At 41.7% G+C, this 21,258-nt stretch overlaps 1 protein-coding gene across 5 annotated transcripts in view; it reads right to left on the bottom strand.

The window, feature by feature from the left end:
* BNC2 (basonuclin 2) overlaps positions 1-21,258 on the bottom strand; it is a 547,400-nt gene that overhangs the window by 151,832 nt on the left and 374,310 nt on the right. For all 5 annotated transcript variants that reach the window (XM_019517547.1, XM_019517548.1, XM_019517549.1 and 2 more), the window contains one exon: positions 6,210-6,445. In XM_019517547.1, the coding sequence (XP_019373092.1) occupies positions 6,210-6,445 (236 nt within the window). The remainder of the gene's footprint in view (positions 1-6,209; positions 6,446-21,258) is intronic.

Raw genomic sequence — 21,258 nt, 5'->3', positions numbered from 1 at the left:
TATTGCCATTGAGAGAAACATGAACTACAGAAATGAGAACAGGCATAGTTCTGCCACTAACTCATTGTATGACAAGTCACTTACCACTCCATGCCTCACATGAAAAATGAGGGAACTGGGAATATTAACTAATTGTTTACAGAATGCACTGAAAAGCCCGGAATTGTTATTAACAACATAAAATCATTATTTGTGAAGGGACAGAGTCCAGAGGCCTTACTAATATTGTGCTAAATGAAATCAATGGAACCAGTGGTAATATAAGTTACTATTTAATAGGGCTGTGCGAAGCTTCACTCCCTGCTTCGATTCAACAGAGATTCAGCCCGATTCAGTGGCCGAATCTCTGAATCCGAATCAAATCAGGAGATCCTTTAATCTCTCCAAATTGAACTGGAAGCCTCCGAATTGATTCAGAGAGATTTGGAAAGTTTTGGAGATTTGGACATAGAGACAGCTTTTTTTCTACATACCTCTAGGTAGCAAGGGCTCATAAGTGCTGTGATGATGGGGTGAATGGAGTGTCCCACAGAAGCACAGAGGGCTCCCTAGCGCACTCAGCAGCAGAACCGGAAGTGGACCTGAAGCACTTCCGGTCCACTTCCAGGTCTGCTGGGGGCATGCAGGGCCCCCCTGGTAGCCTCCTGGCTCGGTGACTGGTGCCCCCTGGATCTTGGAGGGGCACCCAGGGTGCCCCAGTGGCCAATTGCTGAGCTGAAGAGGTGTGGGAGGGCCCCCCAGCATGCTGTATGGCAGACCTGGAAGTGGACTGGAAGTACTTCTGGTCCACTTCCGGGTTTACCGTCAAGCACATGGAGGGCCCCCGCACTCCTGTGCGACACTCCATGCACCTCAGCATCACAGTGATCACAAGCTGTGCCCGCTACCTCAAGGTATGTAGAAAAAATTTTTAAAGCTGTATCTATGGCCGAATCACTGAGTCTTCAAATCAGCATCAAATCTTCAGATTTGGATTTGGCCAAATCAAAATCAGGGACGGTGATCCAAATCAACAAATTGAATCACTGCCCCCGATTCATGCCAAATCCAAATCCAAATCAAATAGTGCCTGCTTTGCACATCCCTACTATTTAATGTGTGTGAGCCTTACAGAATCTGCTACGTAATAGAAGAATTATCACTGATATGCATATGGCCTCACATTGCCTGCAGTGATAAGAACTATTGTTCTGTACCACTTCTGGAATAAATAAAGTAAATTATTTTCTTGAAATGGATATCAAGAATATCACCCTAGAGAATCTTCAGTCCTCTGTATATACAGTCCAGAAAGCTTCACCACACTAAGTTTTTCTGGGATCACCTGTAAGATCACCAAGTACTCTGTCTTCAAAAGTATGCATTCCTTATACTCTCTATTGAGATGCTCAACCAAGTTGTCATTCAGTACATTGGTGATGTGTAAATCTTTTCACTAGCAAGTAAGGGACGACACTGCTCATGAACTAGAGAATAGAAGCCAGGTGTTAATCACTTTAAACCACTACTGATCTCTTTTTAGATTTGAATGGTGACCTAAAGGTGAAAAGCTCTCTATCACATTATCAATCCCCAGAGCCATCTAGTGTGCTCAACAGTTTCACTTGTTATTCTCTCCTGAAGGCTTAAATGACACAGTTAGCCATCTTGTAAGTACAAAAACTAGCTTAAGTTACTTTTAAAATTCACTATGGACAACAAAGTCTTTCACAAGAGCAAACATGCCCCCAGCAAATTGCAGGTTGCTGTCCATTCTACTTGTCACTGACTACCTGGCCTGGGCCCCTCCTGTTTCTCCTTGAATGGATCTGCAGTAGACCCAGTTGGGAGCTTTTCCTTTAAAACGTTTAGCTTACAGAAAATACAGATTCTCCAAATGCCTTTTTTTTTCTGTGGGAAAATTCTGATTGCCAACATTTTTTCCAGAACTTTCTATTCTGGGTGAAAACAGAATTCTGATATTTCAGCAACTTCAGGGGACAGAAATTCCCATTTTCACCTAGTAATATTCAGGTATAACTATTTTAGACCTATACAGCTGCTGAACGTTAGGACCCCAAACCAGGACAGTGGTAAGATAATGACTGGGAGCAATGACCAACCCTAATCTCTACCTGTGTCAAACCGAGTTTATCTCCTTTGTCTCCATGGTGCAACCTCATAATATGAATACTGGAACTATCTGTGCAGACGGTGAAGTCTTGTACTTAACACAGTTCAGTGTACTCCTTTTGGCTGACAGAGCTTCTCAGCTTCTGCTCCCTGCAAAGATATACTACAATTCTTCAGATTTCTAATTTAATACATAGATCAGTTTTATATCTAGCAGTATAAGCTACATCTGAATAGCTCCCTTGATTCAGAGGATATGAAAAGTTTTTGCTAAGCAGTTCCAAGGGTTAGAATAGAAATAAGTTTGCATGGGGGGTGGGGGGGAAGAATTGTCTTTTAGCTACATTACAGGCGTGGGGCCCAGAAGTTTGTGTGTCAGCTGCAGGATGTGTCTGAAACTTCTGATATCTTAAACAATTTCCTTTATCAGTTTCTGGCATGGTTTTCCTATCAATAGTATGAGGCTAATAATGCTCCCATTTTCCCCAAACTTTCTATATGGAAAAACTGAAAAATACATTTGTGAGGCACTTAATTTCTACGAAGTTGAGCTTCATAGAAAAGCCTATATACTATACAATGATTATTGTACCGCATGCACTCTTACAATACCTTCCTCCACCAAAAAAGGAAAAAGTAGTTAATAATACATTTATTTAAAAAAAACAAAACACACAAACAAAAATAAAACCTCAAGCTCAATACCAAAGATCTGATTGCGTTCCTTTAGGTTTCACTGGAAGCATGCTTTATAAAGAGGTCTCTCTTTTTTGCCATATACCCTGTCTCTCAGCTTCAACACAAACAAAATTAGAGAGCTAAACTAACAGACAGACTTGACTAGTATGTCTTCATTTGCCCAGTAACACAATCCACAGCCAAGTGCTAACCAAGTCAATATGTGGTAAGTTTTTAACAACGCCCTAACTTGCCTTGATAATTATTCTCCTTTAACTGACATAATATTCAATATACTGTTGTTGAATGCAATAATGGTAAAATTGATGCCTTGAGGGCTACAATGCAATTGAGTTTTAGCCAGATAAACTGAACTCTAGCCTAATGGTGTATTATGGGCTTTACACCATTCAAATGCACAGGTCACAGTCTGACTGTTTATAACCCCCTGTATAATTATATTACAAGCCATTCTTGCATATCTTAAGATCATTCCAACAGATAATTAAAAAACAAAAATCAATAGGGGCCTGATTCTGCAGTAGTTGCAAGAGCAAAACCACTATCAGTGACTCTTCTTCTCTGTACCAGATAGCAAATTGCATCCAAGGCTTGCTGTCTTATTTCCCACCCGGTATTTTTTATTTTTTCTGGTAGTGGAAAATTAATAATGTTTTTCCCCCCACACACCCCAAAGCAGGCAGGAAACTTGTCATATGGTTTCCTCTGGAAACTAGAATTTTGTCAGCCCTTTTAATCAGAATTCAAAATCCAGGAAACTAAAATGTCATAGAAAATACACACATCATCATTTAAAATAATACCTAGGTTCTATCAATAATACTAGCTATAGATTAGCTACTACTGCAAATACAATGATACAAGCAAGCATTCATATTTTCAAAAGAGATCAATTCTAATGTCTGAAATCAGGCTAAAAAAAAAAAATCACAGACTATATGTTACAGTTGGACCGCTATAACATTAAGCTTTTAAAAACAAATTCCAGAAGGATTTCCAAATTGCATATAGCTTAATCAAAATAACAGGATTGCATCATATACTTACAGCCCATTTTCCCCCTTAATCTTTTTCTAGGGCTGTTTTACAATTCAGAAATGTTTATTGTAACAATCTGTATATGGTATTTTTAAGTAATGTATTTTTATAAAAAACATGAAATATTACGGCATCTGCATAATTTTATACAAGAGAACGCGCTTTCTCTGCAGAGATGTGAACCATGGCAATGACTTTCAAAAATACATTCAAAGTTATGGGGAGCAGGAACCAAGACTCCTATGTTCTGTACCATACCAAGTAAACTATCAGAGCCTACATAAAGTAAAAACAACAGCACAGTACAAGTAATCCTCAAATACAAAATGTGACTATAGATGTAATCTTACAATGGGCTGAGCATTCCCAGCTCTTGCTTAAGACAGTAGCTCTCAGCACCTTATAGTAACAATGCTGCAGATCTGAAATGCCTTTCTGAAGAGCTAACATAATGAATCACTTTGAAACCTAAGAAATGCCATATTTTTATTCATTTGAAAAACTAAAATCTAAACATGGAAACACTCTGTGACTATAGCAAGCCATATTGATTTTACAGAATGATGGATCTTGATATTTTTGTTTACTTTTTTATTCAAACTACACAATATATGAATCTCAAGATCATCATTCCACCATAAATTTATACTAGGATATACCTTTTTATGTACTGCATTATGCAGATATATATACATAAGTGTGCATATTGTTAAGGCTGGAAAAATAGGATTGGAGAAGCTGCTGCCTTAGACTTTAGATCAGGGGTGGGCAAAATATCGCCTGCGAGACAGATCCGGCCCACAGGACAGATTCGGCCCGCTAGGCCATTCTATCCAGCCCATGGGGCCCCTAAAAAATTATTATTTATCTGTCCCTGGTTCCTGTCAAAGATGAGACCCATGGGAAGCTCCAGCAGGCAATAGGACCCATGGGAAGCTCCAGCAGGCTTCTGCAACAGCAGGGCCTGCTCAGCCCCACCCACCCCAGCTGGAAGCCCCTCGCTAGCAGGGGCTTCTGGCTTGGGACCATGTGGCTCCTTGTGGCTGCACTGGTGCGGGAAACTCAGGTAAGAAGGTGGGGGTGGGGGAGGACCACAGGTATCACCCCAGTCCTTGAGACCAGGCCAGCTCAGCTCTTCTCCCTTGGGGCTGCACCAGCGGGGAGAGGGGGGAGCTAGCTCGGCTCCATAGAGCCCCTGCCTGCTGGGACCTCGTGCTCCTGCTGCTCTGCTCTGGGCCCTGCTGGTGCTGGCCATGGGACACTGGTATGGGCCCCATGCTCCTGCTGGCTCCTGTGCCCACTCACTCCCAGTGCCCCCCCAACCCTGCCGTACAGGTGGGGGGCTGCGCACAGCCCCAGCCCCTCACTCACTGGCAGGGAACAAGCTGGTGCTGAGCATGGGGGAAAAGCAGCCCCTCCTCCACCCTGTGGCCGGAGCCCTGTGCTGCAGCCGCTCACAGCCCACGCAGGGCTGTCCTGAGCAGGCACAGGCAGACCCATGCGGGCTGCAAGTGGCTGCAGCACGGGGCACCGGCCATGGGGCAGGGAAGGGACCATTTTTCCCCATGCTCAGCACCAGCTTGTAACCCACTGCTACTGCCAGCCTGGGTCCCGTGCACACAGACCCCAGCCTGTACCGCAGGGCTGGGGGGGCACTGGGAGTGATCAGGCATGGGAGCCAGCGGGAGCACGGGGCTTGCACCTGTGTCCCGGGGCCAGCACTGGTGGGGCCCAGAGCAGGGCAGCAGAAGTTTGGGGTCCCAGCTGGCAGAGGCTCTATGCAGCTAGGCCAACTCCCCCCTCTCTCTGCTGGTGCAGCCCAGCCTGGCTCCACAGACCCCTGCCAGCCTGTGTCCCACTCTGGGCCCCACCAGTGTTGGCCCTGGGACATTGGTCCCAAGATGGTGACCAGGGGGCGGGGCACCAGTCAACAGGCAGGGCTACCCAGGAGGCCCTCGACAGCTTACCAAAACTGGGTAAGTGGCCCTCCGCCCAAAGTAATTGCCGGCCCCTACTTTAGAATATAGAATCAAATGATAGCCCCTTAAAAGTGTCAGTTGCCTTAAGTATTTGCAGTATTCAAAGTATTTCCTACAATAAGTGTAAGGATGAAGAAGGAAGTATTGTGGATATTGAGGAATTTATATTTTTCTGCCCTGTGTAAAATGTGCAAATTTTACAGTGCCACCATGACTCTTAGCCATCTCTACAATTTTTCAAATTCTTCTCAAAATAGTTTGCCTAAAGATTTGCAGTTACAGTCACTGCATCTTCAGGAATAGCTTCCTAGTTACAACCTTTAAATGCAAAAGAAAAGTCCGCAAACAGATTTTTGCTACATGCTGTAAGCCACTTCCTACCTGAAGGATGTAACCCCTAACGTAGTCACGAAGTGTCCAGCCTAAGCCATGCAAGATGTGCAGCACCTCTTCTTGCTTCAGAACACTGAAGAGTCGATCAAGCAGTATCTTCAGTCTCACAGGTACGGCCTGGGTACCGTACAGCATCAAGCTGCTGATGTCAAACACTACGTTGGACTGCACAATCTCCACCTGGGTTGGATGGTACAGATGCTGAGTGCTAAGCTTGTCCAAAGCTGAGAAACAGAGGTTGAGAACAAGAGAAGAGACAGAAGAGGGAAGAGAGGGGGGGAAAAGTAAATAAAAAATATACCAAAGTATATCTAGAGACAGTAGGAAATTTGCCCAAATTTTTAGAAAATTTGAGCCTTAATCTCTAGAAAAAAACAGACACTGAAATGTTTTAAAAATTACTGCTCTGCATTATCATAAAGTGAAATCATGGATTCACTGCTAATTACCAGCTGCTTGGCAAATATATCCAAATCAATAATTTACCTCTTTTGTATGAATCCAGGGATCAAACACATTAATAATTTAAAGAGCTGGTGAAAGGAGGAGGTAGGAATGCAGGATATCTAGTAATTATTTTTCCCCTTGTTGTTATATTGAATGGGATGATAATACATATGGTATCATATTTTTATATACATCCGGGTTTACAGTTGATTTCTTTTCTAGTTTACAAAACTAAGAATCTAGATAGACAAGTTTGTTTCAAAAGAAACTTTTTTGAGCATTTTAAACAATGTTATAACGGGTCCTCCTAAGTACTTTGGTTTCTTCTTGGCTCATGGTCACTTGAGAGTTCATGTACTCTTGATAAATTGCTTTCTTACATCCAGAGCGTAAAGGCCCTTATCATTTACCCACTGGCTTCATTCAACACATTTACTCCAAGGAATATTTTGTCAAAGAGTTTTGGTTTTCTCATACTTCATGTCTTGCAACTGATTTGTCTGATGTTTCCTATTCTAGTGGTTAAGTCAACTTTGAATAAATAGCTTAAAATATTAAATTTAATGTTCACAGAAGATAAGGGATTGGCAAACCTGGGGACTGTAGTCCTATGTCACTCCTCACAACATAGGTACCGAAAAAAGTAAAGGGTGAGATTTTGCCTGTTGCTCTTCCAAAGCACTTCGGGCACATATACACGTGCAGCAAGGCTGCTCTGATACGCTGTAATTACAGTGCATTGGAGCAGACTCGGTGAATCGAGTCTACTGGAGCATGGTAATTACTGCACTCCAGCAGACTCCAGTGTCACATGCATCAGTGTCCCCGTGCTGACAAACAGTAGTAAGGGTGCTTTAAGTAAAGCTCATCAAACGAGTTTTAGTTAAAGTGCCCCCACCATCATTTTTCAGTGCAGGGACACTGATACACGTGATGCTTAAGGTACTTTAATTAGAGCGGCTCTTGGAGCCACTCTAATTAAAGCACCCCTCCCCCATTCTTGAAGCATGTGTATAAATGCCCTTCAACTATATAATCTTCTGATAAAGCACTGATTTATTTACAAAGTCTAATGAAACAATTATATTGAAATCCACATAGCTTAAATACCCTCTACAGTTTTTTCTTTGGCTTGATATTGTTGATAACCTATATCTTTATTACTACAACAGGTACATCATTTAAAATTATTGGTTGAGAAGTAAAAGGACGTATAAAATGTATCTTGTGAATGGGGGTGAAGGTGGGGTATGCATGTGTACACATTGACATGGAGGGAAAAGGACAGAGTCAATTTTTAGGCAGATAACAGTGGCTATTTGCCATGGTAAAGCAAAACCTGAATGCCTTAAAACAACAACAACAACAAAGGCTAAGAATCCCAAAACACCTAAGCTTGATTCAAGCCTCCTAGCACTTCTCAAAAGATAATCTAGATATTACCATTCTTGTTTTTACAGCCTAGAAAAATGGAGCCCAGGGAGGCTGACTCATTCACAGTTGTAAAGTCCAAGCCAGAAATAAGACCAGAACCCAGATCCCTAGGCTTCTTCTTTAACTACTCAGTCACAGTTCTCTTCTAAATGGCAATATAATGCTCTTTGTTAAATAAAGCTGTTTAAAATTAAAAATACATTAGGAAAGGTTACATTCTTGCCTCTAAAACAAAAACTGAATGGCCTAGGGGTTTAAGATGCTCTTCTACTTCTGACTCAGTTGTTTTTTCTGACCTAAAGTTGTTTTTTACCAAATGACTATTTAGTGGATACTGAAGAATGAGTTCGGCAGTTGCAGTCCAGCTCTTGGTGGACAACTTCCCATTTTATAAAATTTGACAGTGTTTGACAGGGACAGGACTGACATATAGGTGAAAGACAGGTCAGAAAATAATAAAAGGGAAATAAGAAGTGGTTCTTCAAGGCAACTTAAGCACATTGGCAGAGCACTGGGTAGAAGTTTTTGTAATCAAGACTCTGCTCATCCTGTGACACTTTCCCAAGTTTACCACTGGAATATAAAATCATTTAAAGAATTAGTTCTGAATAGGTATGTTAAGAGTCTATTGACCAATAAAGGCATCTATAATTTGAAGTCACAGCCTTATTCAGAAAATTAACATAAATACAACCCCCCCCCCAAAAGTTCCATTCTTCTTTAAATGAATGTCAGGATGTGCATTCACAGGTGCACTCTCACAAAAAGGGAATATATTTTTCCATAGGTATGTACCAGAGCATTTATTAAATAGATGAAAAGACCGCACTAAAGACAGAAATGAATGCCGACATATGGAGGAGGAAAAGTGTTAATGCACCTTTCCATAAGGAATGATTCTGTGACAAAAAAATCTGTATTTTTTTGTGGATCATTAATTAATGGAACCACTCTTCATTGCTTTTGACTCTGGAACAAAATATTGTAGGAGCATGGAAACTTCCCCCATTATTTATAATTACAAAGTATTACCTTATTTGCTTAGGAAAAAAAACTACTAAAAAGTATTTACTGAGAACCAAAGAAGAAATAAAATAATGGAAAAAAGCCACATAGTAAATTAGCTTTGTATTGCACTAGATTCTTCCCAAGCATTCTGACACTGGGATCCATTTCACAATGTCTATGGAGAGCACCTAAGTTGCTTGCCCATCTGAACCATTAATGAACCACTTCCAATACTCTGTCTTAATTAAAGGAAATAATCTGAAGCCATGGGAAGATCCAGGATTTTGTGAAGAGGAGTGCAGGAGTGCTCCCAGTCCCCCCCCTCCCCTGAGGCAGGCAGACCATACTGCCAGAGCAGCGATGGGGATTTTTATTAAGTCCCCAAATGAGGTGAGAATCCCACTGTCATCATTCCCTGGCTCCCAGCATTCCCCTTCCTTCCCCTCTGTCTTCAGCAGCACATGTTCTCTCCTTCCAATCACCACCCTCCCCTGCTTACCACTACCGCTTCCACTGTCCTCATTGTCCCCAGCTGAGGGGCAGGCTGAAGAGCTGCTCCAGCTGGTCTCAGCAGTGAACAGCAGCAAGTGAGTTCCTCTTCCCTGCTTCCCACCCCCCACCCCCCAGCACCCCCATCGCCCTGACCAGGAACAATTTGAATAATAATATTTTGCCCAACTTAAATCCCTCATTTCATCTGCATATGACATTTATCATCACTTCCCATCTTAAAACGTTGTACTCTCTTGCTGTGTGTTGATGAACAGGTACTGCATTTCAGGGATGAGAACATTTATCCTGCTTTGTAGTACACAAGTAAGTTTTTAAGTGCTTTGGAATCAAAAGGCACTACACACACACACACACACACACACACACCCCCCCGAGCTATTGTCATATCTGAAAAACGACATAAGCAGATGTCTGTTTATTAAAAAGATACCATCCACTTTTAAAGTGCATTAAAATATGCACTTTGCCTGGCCCAACTGAAGTTATTAGTCATAGTACTAATGCCACCTGTGGAATCAAAACTTAACCCAGAAAAGCCAAAATCCTTAATATGTTTGTGTTGCTTTTGCCATAACCTAAATAATCTCTTCAAAAGCCGCAAGTGGTTTTTTGGGTTCTATCTATTTAGCAACAGTGCTGAAGCTAGGGAAACCCACTTTTAGCCAACTCCTTCACTCCCTTTACTTATTGATGTTGCCTCCACTTTCTGGTACTTTCCCCTCTGGGTGAGTGAAAAGTTATACACTGATATACAGGAGAAAAGGCCTAATGCATCTTAAAACCACATACTCTGCTGAGCAAAGAAGTTGACGTTTTTGTGGAATGGCTAAAAAAAGGCCCTTGTGTTTTACTAGAACATACAGTAGAATAATATTTCTGTGGTGAGCTCTACATTTGAAATGTTCATTTCAGGAATTTTAGCTAGTGAAAAAGGGTTGCATATGTTTATCTTCAGTGCTAAATTGCTATCAACTTAGTAATCATCAGAATGGGCGATTTCTTATCTATTCATGTGCCTGTTGTACATCTGCAGGGATCTCCACACAGGCTGCCTGCAGATGTGGGGGAACCCCCCCCCAAAAAACCCCAAAATACAAAACAACTCACACTACTGCAAGAGGAGGTGTTAGTTTGACCCAGCTCTGCAGCATCTGTATAGATCGGGCACTTCCGTGGGGCTTTTTGGTGCTTTTAGCTAAAGCTGATTCAATCAGTTATTAAATAAAAGTGCCAAAAAAGCCCCACAGAAGCACCAGATCTATACAGATGCTGCAGAGCTGGGTCAAACTAACATATTGCTTCTTTTGGACATGTGTTGGGCTCAGTGCAGGAGCACACCACGTTTAAAGTCAAGCATGGCTTTTAGGGGGAGAAGGTGGGGTTGCTTGTTCCCCACCCCCAAAATGTCTGCAAGCAGCCACAGTTATCACCACCAAGTTTTGCAAGGGATAACTGTCCAAATACCTGATAGATCAGGAGCTAAGTAGTGTCCTATGTAGGGAGGGCTTGTAGGCACTCTAGTGAATACATGAGTACATACAACACACTAAGCCAGTTTCACTTAACTTTTTGGCCCCGCAGGCCTGTGAGCTGAATTCTCTCTCATGTGCTTGGATCAGATCAGGTCACCAAAGACCCCACTCTAACTTTGCCCAGACCCATATGCTGGGACTGGAGCTTCACACTGCTTCCATGCAGTTCTGCATGCCAGGATTGGGACCTGAGCCATTCCCTGGCCCTGTGTGCTGGGATTGGGCCCTGTGCCACCATGTGCACCTCGCCATCTGGTGCTCATGGCCACAGTCCTGTGGCACTCCCCATGGACTTGCAGGGAGCTCCACAGGCTGGATGAGAGTGCAGTGGGGTCAGATCCAGCCTGAGGGTGGGTGTTGAGCACTCCTGCATTAAATGACCCTGATCGACTTCTGTTGCAGACACAAGCTAAATAGCAGAAAGCCCAGCAGGTCTAGCAGTTTTAGCAAGAAAATCTGCATGATACACAAATCTAAGGCAACATGACAAGCAAAGGGAAAGAGATGGCTAGAGCCAGGATTTGCAGAACAATCACTTAAAAAATGAGGCAAATCATTTAAGTATCTGATTTGGGAATTCAAAGCCTAACTGTGAGAATCAGTTTCTGAAACTCTCAGCCACATGCGATTTGTTCAGCTATTCTAATAACAGTGTGTACAAGTGGTGGTGAAGACAAATGGTCTGGAAAAGTACTGTGCATATGAAGCAGTACCCAGCAAATGAAGGCTGGGTTTGAAGTCTTTTGGAAAATGTGGCTTATCTATACTTTAATACATAATAAGACAATAAAAAAACTTGTACAGGTTTTAATGAGACATAGCATAGTATGATTTGAATTGTAAACGGGTCTTTTGGAATCAATACAATGTCAATCTTTACACATTACAATGTGTAGCATTCTTACTATGCAAAATTCCAGCTAATGGATTAGCCTGTCCATGTTTATTAAGTGTTCTATGCCAAGTCCCCGCCAAAGGCTTTGGATCTAGCTAGAATATATAAATGGACAAACTTCAATGCTTCAATTGTGTTTTTTTTTTAAAACTGTAGTAAAACAGGAGGAAAAAAAATCTACTTTTCCATTTACATTTTATTGGGGTTTTGGGACCATATACAATTCAAGGAAATTAAATACAAAAGGTATATTAAAATAAGGGCAAATGACTTTTTCGATTTATCAAAAGCCAGAAAATGAAGTCTTTCACTTCATCCGTACCTCAGCCAGCTCTGCATATTTGCAGCTATGCAAGACTTCTCAGTGACCTGGGACCCCTTCCATACCTAAATATACTGAATGAGTGCAGTCTGAAGCAAAAGCCTTGCTCTTGAAAATATTCCATATTCCATTTTGATTATAAAACACACACACACACAGATTAATTTTATATGTAAAGCGTCTTGCACATTATTTGAAAGGTAAAATGAACATGCAAAAGATTTGCCTTGCTAGTTTTAATATGAATTGTAAATAAACATGCTAGAGTAAGAAAAGTGGGTCTAATAAAAGTCTCTCTCTCCAAAAAAAAGTCTGGACTGTCAGAGCAGGAATTTGGCATAGTAAGTTTCCGCATTTTAATGTGAAATGATTATTGATGAGAATTGATGTTGTGTCCATTTTCAATTCTAAATTTAAACTGAACATGTTTCTATTTCCTATATGTATTTTGGTACCAACATCAAACCACAAACCCAGCAGCAAAGCATAAGATACACACACAAACATTAAAAAATTATTATTTATTTGAGGCTGTTGGATTTACCTTAGGTCAGGGTTGTAAGACTCCTGTAAGACACAGACCAGATAAGGATCTTTGGGCTAGCTTGCAGGTCAGATCTGGCTGCATCAGAGCCAGTGTGGCACTGTAAACACTACATGTGGTACACATGGTGCGTGGGCTGGACCCAGTGCCACGACTGCTGCTTGTAGCACAGGGGGCCAGCACAGCATGAGGACTGCTTGAGGCATCCTGCTAGACTGGCCCTGCCTGCTGGCTTCAACATAGCCCAATCTGAATCGCCTCCAGAGCCAGTGTACAGGGCTGGTCAGTGTACAGGGCTGCAGTGTCAGGGCTGGTCAGTGCCGCATGAAACCCATCCCCTAGACTGACCCCTTGTGCCACCATCAGCACCCACAGCATTGGGTCCAGCTCTGCATACAACATGAAAATCATGCAGCTCCATGAACCAGAGTTTCTGGGCTGTATTGTATGCTTGCCACCCCTGCCCTAGGTGTCACTAACAAATTATACTTCTGTATCTCTGTGACTAGCGGAATGAGACACGTGGTAGGAAACACTGCAGCACATGGAATTTTTGTTTGTTTGTTTCTTTTTGGGTTTTTTGCTTTTTCTTAAATAAACTTGTACACCTTCTGAAGCAACAAAACTTGAATGGACAAGTAGATTAAACCTATAAAACCAATATGGCTAGGCTCCATAACACTATTGCAGCACTGTGTGGAACAATCAACATAGGATGAGCAACATGGGGCAATCAAAGACTGTCAGCCACATGTCAGTGCGCTCATATAATACTGCTCCTAAACAGCAATTTCTGTTATAGGGAGGCTTGTCTGAATATATGGTAGTGAAAACATACCCAGGAGAAATGTTACTGGAATGCAGCTACTGCTCTTACCAAGTACTGCTGCAAATGAGCATCAACTTCACTATTTATTTCCCCATGCAGTGGTGCACACTGCAGTTGTCTGATCATTTACTTGAGTGACTGGTGAAAATGAATGGCTGTAAATTTATCAGAGTTCAGGCTTATTTCTTTCCAGCCTCAAAAAATAACAAGCCTCAGCAAGAAGGGAATGTGGCATATGAATCCCTAATTTACTGGAGGAACAAGCAAACTACAGCACTCATAGAGGGGTGGTCTGGAAGCATCCTACCTTGGGACTGGTGCAATCTGATGCATTTCATAGGTGAAAAATTTGCTCTTCAAAAGCATCATCCCATAGCTAGAAATAGAAGGTGCCCATAGGCCAGATAGTTTAGCATGATCCAGCAAAAGGCATATACATTAGGGCTGTGCGAAGCTTCAGTCACTGATTCGATTTGGCAGAGATTCAGCCCAATTCGATTTGGCAGAGATTCAGCCTGATTCAGTGGCCGAATCTCCAAATCCGAATCGAAGCAGGAGACCTTTTCATCTCTCCAAATTGAAACCCTCTGAATCAACACAGCTTTATGTTTTTTCTACATACCTCAAGGTACCAGGTGGCTTGTGAATACTGAGATCCAAATCTGAAGATCTGATGCTGATTCAGAGAATCAGCGATTTGGCCATAGACACAGCTGTAAATCTTTTTTTCTACATACCTTGAGGTACCAGGCGTGGCTTGTGAACGTTGAGATGGTGGGGCAGATGGAGCGTCCCACGGGAGTGCAGGGGGGTCCCTGGCTTGCTTGGTGGTGGACCTGGAAGTGGACCAAAAGCACCCACCACCCTGCCCCCCCACTTGGTGACTGGTGCCTCCTGGGTTTGGGGGGGCACCTGGGGTCCCCCCGCAGCTGATCACCGAGATGGAAGGGTACAGGGGGGTCCACCGCCAAGCATGTGGGGGCCCCCCTGCGCTCTTGTGGGATGCTCCATCCACCCCACCATCTCAACGCTCATAAGCCATGCCTAGTACCTCAAGGTATGTAGAAAAAAAGATTTACAGCTGTGTCTACGGCCAAATCACTGATTCTCTGAATCAGCATAAAATCTTCAGATTTGGATTTGGCCAAATTGAATCGGGACAGTGATCCAAATCAATGAATCGAATCACTGTCCCCGATTCACGCTGTATTCAATTCAGATTCAGCCTGTTTTGCACACCCCTAATATACATGTTCTCAGAGGCAGGGAATAAACACCATCCACCCCCAAGTTCAAATACTGAGAGTGGGAAGTAAACATTTAGGGTGGGTAGATGAAACAGAACAAAAACATCAGGTATGAAACTGAATTCTTTGCCTCTATTTCATTCCTGTCCTTATCCCTGTCACTACTTAATATAGATTTAAGGGAAATAATCACTCAGCCCAGTAGATTTTAAAAGGTCATAGAAGGATAAGAAGTGTAGTATTTTCTAATTTAGAAGCAAAAGGAACTTTTCCTTCTGAATTTTACAATATTTAAAAACTAATAATGGAAACCATTTGGCAAATCCATTTGGTCTCTGACAGAGGGACACATTTATGATCTCCTAATTTGCAGCTTGCATGTACAGATGTTCACATTTAGTAAAAAGGTTTCTTAATAGCTTTTTAAAAGTAAAGAAGTGTTGATAATAGGTGTTTCAAACCCAGACAAAACAGCAGCTACACTGACAACTGTCTTCATGTCTTTCAATGCCTTGTGCTCTAGCAACAATTTTACAATAGATCAAAAAAAGGGGAAAAAAGCCCACATGGCAATTGCATATACACAAAATAAATGTTATTTAAAAAGTCTAAATGAAATTTTTCATTTTCTCTATGATCTGATTCCAAGTTGAAAAATTTAAATTGCTGCTACATTTAAGTAGCCAAACGCAGAACTACAGTTTGTTCACAGATGTTGCTTGCTGTCTGCAATTTTTTTTATCCATTTGCAAAACTTTGAACCCCATCCAGCTTTGACACACTGCCTCTTCAGTTAATAACTATCAAGTTTCCCCTTGTCTCCTGTCTACTTTTCTTTGAGGCAATTGCGCACTCAGCACCCAGAGATAATAACACACATCTATAAGATAAAAGCAATGGCATTAATGTAATTGTCTGCCTTTCTCTCTTTAGCCTAATCTTTTTTTCCTTCAGTTTTGACTGCCTGTGTGACACCTGTTTTTGTCTCCTCTGATCCTACGACAGGTTTTCCGCTGACAAGGTTTTTGCCTGACAGAGATTCTGCCAGACAAGAACATAATAAAATATGAAGAACTGCTTGTCAGAGTTTCTGCCAATGCTCACATGAAATAAAGAAAAAACTCCTGACATTTTTTTTAAAGGGACCCTGTGATGGTCGCTTTTGGCTTGTCAGGAAAACAGCTTCCATGGCCAATTCCTGCAAGCCAAACAGGTGTTTTCTTTTATGTTTTGTTTTTTATATAATTTCCCCCACCCCCCATTGATAGTGGAAAACATGAGTACATGAGTAGAGGAAAAAAAGTTTCTCCTACATTATCGGTCATGAAATGAAGACTAGAAGCAGCTTTGACTGTTTGGAGACACCCAAAAAGGGATTTTTTTAAACTGAAGATAGAACTGTAAAATAAATAAATAAATCAAATTAGGTGTCCTGTCACCCTATCTTGTTGATGTCTGCTACGATCAAAGGACTTAAATGCTACAAGAAATAGGAAAGCTTCATTCCCAGGTCTTAGAATAAAATATGGGCTATGGGCAAACAGGGTCTAGTCATGTTCAGGGTAAGCAGATTAAGTGAAAAAGCAGGGCAGTGAAGGCAGAAGACACTAAGGAAAGAAGAGAGGAAAGGGTAAACTTCTTTTTGTTCCTTCCCTTGCCAACTTATGGATTTGGGACTAGGCAGAAGAGCTCTCATGTTATACGGCCAGACATGTGTGCAGGGCACAGAATAGGTGTCAAGAAATGACAGGTCTGGAAGAAAAGTGTTTTGTGGCATACAGCATTCAGCCAGCCTACTGTCACTGCCAGAAGCTCAGGGTGCTAATGTGCCCTATAGCTAGCTAGAAATTTCAGGGTTACAAAATCAGAATTCACTGGTTTTGGTAAAAACTGACTGGGGCTCTGGGACAAGCCTTGACAACACAGGCACAGTGACCTTGATGTGTTTGTATAATTGCTTTACCTGATCAGGCTACTGTTAACTAGGCCATAGGCCTATACTGGCCTTTGGGCTAGTTGAAGGTTACGGTTCATAACGTGTCATCAAACTTACCCCATATCCTCTGATAAACATTAAACTTCTTGATCTTCTAACTCCTTCAACATATTCTCAAAGCCCTATGCCTCCTCCACACCAACCATAACTTCCTTGAATGATCTCTCTCTCCATGTCAGGGATGATACTGGGACCCAGCTTTGTCTGTACTAACAGTGGTCCCCTCTGGTTGATTTATTTGACAGTCTGGAATGTATGTAAACAAATCTGGGACTTTGGCCTGATGAAAAGGATTTGGAGTAACCTGGATTTAAAGTGCACCACATCATGGAGTTCAGTTGAGACATGCTCATCTTCATGGCAGCCTTGAAAACTATAATGACTATATCACCCATTTGGGTAAAAAAAAAAAAAAGTCCTCTCCCCCAACCCAGGTGGAATCTATTATTTTGCAAGGCTGTCATAAGATAGCAAGGACTCTGCTGTACAGACTGAGACCTTAGTAGAACTTCAGATTTATAGTCCCACATTGCCATTAGTTGTACAAGCATTACAAAATAAAGACCTGAAGCTAACCAATGTAAACATGCAACTGCATTAGGTAACTACACAGTATTTCTACACTGTGTCCCTGGGGTGGATAGTGAGGGATTTCTCAAGCTTGCCTCGACCACCTGTTTCAGCTAACGTGTTCCAAGCTTGGAAATGTAGCAGTGAAGACACTTTGAGGCTGTCCCCATGAGAACTACTTTTGAGACCCATCTGGTATGCTTGAGAGTAGCCTTGAGGGTTGCTTCTGAAGTGCCTTCACTGCTACATTTCTGGGTTTGGTACATATAATTGGAACAAGTTAGGGAACCATGTGTGGGAGTCTCCCCTTTTGGCCACTGAGGACAGAGTGCAGACATACTCAGAAAGTCTCGTCTTCCAAAGTCCATAATGCCTCTCAACGTGCCAAATGCCTTTAACTTCCACTGAAACCCTACTGTCCTCATGTTAGTTAAAACTGAAGACGTTCAGCCCCTTGTGATTTCAGGCCATGTGACTAGCACTGCCATTTATAACATCAGTCTTTCTGCCTCCCACAGCAACTAAACAAGACACTTGTGGGTGATTGCCATAAAGTTCATGTACTGTGACCATTTTCACATAGCTCCTGTTAAATATACTTCAGCAAATTTGTCTGTAATCAATTAGAATGTAATTAGAGAAATCTTCTAGGATTTTAAGTGTACGCTTTCCATCACACATTTTCTATTTCTGAAATCCAGATGGGAATGGGATAATAAAGTAACATTGGGGGTCTGCTAAATTAATCTGAAACAAGGTTCCTTATAACACTACTGGATGAGTCACAGTTCTTTCTACTGAGTTAAAGTAACACTATGGTTTTCCCTTCTAATGATTTTCACAGCAACAATATAGAAAGCAGAGGTTAAGTTACTCAAGGTATTACTGGTACTGTATAACACCTGAAAACAATACGAACTTTTCATTCTTGCAATCAAATCTCTCTCCCATTTTTAACTTCACAGAGCTATGTTGAATGGAGTAGTAGAGTTTGTTTTGTTTATATCTCTTTCAATTTGTGTTCTGTTTAACCTGGTGAACTCTAGTTAATTAAGATGTTCCTATAAACAATTACGCTTCCTGTAGGATCGTTAGCAAGATATAAAAATTTATGATGTAATAAAATGTAATAAAATGATGAAGTGGTTAGCACATCACAGCAGTTCGTGTGCATCTGCATAGGTGTTTCAAGAGACAAGAATGAGTTTCAGTCATCAAAACTCTAGCGAGTGCTTGTTACAGAAGTGCTACAACTGGTGTCACCCAAGCACTCCTGGAAATTCATGTGTGGAGGTTTCCCAGTAGCAGTCCAGTGACTCCTGAAACCCAGCAGTCACTTCCAATTATTCTCCTGCTCATTCAAAGACTAAAGTCATATCTTCCTTGGCCTTGCACACAACCAATACGCTCAAGAACATGCTCAAAAATTTCATTGTTCTCCTTCCAAAAGGAGCTACTGTTCATTAAAAAAAAGAACTTCCCATGATAGCAAAATTTTCCTTCTTATGCCTCACTTACATAATCGTAGAAAGTTAGGGCTGGAAGGGATCTCAAGAGGTCTGACCCCCTGCTCAAAGCAGGACCATCCCCAACTAGATCATCCCAGCCAAAGCTTTGTGTAGCTGAGTTTTGAAAACCTCCAAGCATGGAGAGTCCACTACCTCTCTGGGTAACCTGTTTCAGTGTTTTACTACCCTCCTAGTGAGAAAATTCTTCCTAATCTCTAACCTAAACTTCCCCTGCTGCAACTTGAGACAGTTGCTCCTTGTACTATCCTCTGTCACCACCAAGAACAGTCTAGTTCCATCCTCTTTTGAACCCCCTTCAGGTAGTTGAAGGCTGCTATTAAGTCCCCTTTTAGTCTCCTCTTCTTTACACTAGTCACTAGTCTTTACACTAATCACTTGCCTTTACACTAATCACTTGTCTTCTTTACACTAATCACTAGTATTTTACCTTATACTTTCTAGTTTTAAAGCCCCAAGATGTTTAAGTACAAATAAAGCACATTGCCTCCTTCTTGAATTCTCTATACAAAAGGATCAGCTGTCAAACCTACACAAGGTACTCCATGCTTAAAAGGGGCCTTATTTGTAACTTCATCCCTGCAAATAACCCTCAAGATAACTTGAAGGTAACTTAAATCATGAAAATGAACATAGGCGGATAATAATTATACAGGGCACTAGTACAGCACCTTCAATCTAAACATCTCAAAATGATTTGCACTAAATTGAGACTAATCACACCAATGAAAGCAGTATTATACTCTCTTAGAGTATGGACATATGGACAGCCTACCAAAGGGTAAAAGGGAGTGGAGTTTTACAATGTGTCAGATGCTCCCTGGTGATTGCTGTATACACGTTCTTGACCCCATGGTAAATGGAAGCTAAACTGGGATAATTTCCCCCTCTTTAATGGAGAAGTTACCTTCTGTGGTTTAGTTTCCACTTATCATAGGGTAAGAGCATGCACATATGAGCAGTCATTGCAGAGCAGCTGATGCATAGTGAACTGTTTGTATGTCCCAAGGACTGGAGATTTGGGGCACGTGGAAGTAAGCTGATCAAAATAATGAAGTCAGTCATGAGCAGAGCTGGAAACTGAAGCAAAATGCCAAGTGCTTTTCTAAGCATATATTTGCAGGGATGAAGCTAAGGGGACCAAAAAAATTTGGACCTGGACTCCCTACTTTCACCACCAGATCTCAGTGATGCTCCTATATTGAAACAAGTCACTGTTGCCCATAATTTGTAATAAGACTGTCTGACCTACTTACACATATGTGGGGTTTTATGTTTTTGTTTTTGAAAAAAAAATGAAGTCTGAAGGAAAAGGTATAAATACTGCTCATTTTGCTCACTAAATACAATGTTGTCTATTTATTTGTTTGTTTGTTTATTCATTTATTTGGAAACGTTCTTTTAAAGCATAAGCTAAAGGTAAATGAGCAAAATTAAAAAAAAAGGAAGGAGGGGATGATGCCTTCAGGTGAAAATGAGTTGTAACTAGTGATTCTAGGTAGAAGAGTAGTTTGGATTTTATCTTAGATAAACATTAAATAAATGAATGAAATATGATAGTAGTTACACTCAATCCAGAGCATGCTGAAAGACATGAAACTGTAATTTTTGGCCTTTCCTCACAAGGGATGCATCCAGACGAGCGCGCACGTGCCTCTTGACCCATCTCAAACCCCTTTGGGGGCAGCAATTGGGGGGCTGGGGTGGGGCATGTGGGCCTTGCAGGGGGGTCGCAGCCCCTGCAGGGGCCATTTGGCCCTTGTGTGGGGACCACAGCCCCTGTTGGGGGGCCATAGTCCTTGTTTGGGGGCCACAGCCCCTGTTGGGGGGCTGTAAACCCTATTGGGGGGGTCGTAGCCCTTGTAGGGGGACACCAAAATATATATTCATGTTTCATGAATTCATGAAACGTATTTAGAGTTCACTTTATTATTATGATAGAGACATTGGTAGGCTTCCACATTGCTTTAACACCGTAGATACATCAATAAAACATTGCCCAAATAACTGCTCTCTCTCTCTCTCTCTAGTGGTCTTTTGTTTTACTTGTGGAGGAACATGGATTTTGGGGTATTTTACAGGGTGACTTTGGGATTTTTTTTATCAGGGATTTTTCAGTTTTCCAATAGGGAACAACAGAATTCCTGCTAGGGAGGCCAGTGGCAGGACCCTGC

The sequence above is a fragment of the Gavialis gangeticus genome, unplaced genomic scaffold (genome assembly GCF_001723915.1).
Source record: "Gavialis gangeticus isolate Ggan-Ray unplaced genomic scaffold, GavGan_comp1, whole genome shotgun sequence".
NCBI classification, from domain to species: Eukaryota; Metazoa; Chordata; order Crocodylia; family Gavialidae; genus Gavialis; species Gavialis gangeticus.
Note: the sequence above shows the minus strand (reverse complement) of the source record. Positions and strands in the feature narration are given on the sequence as shown.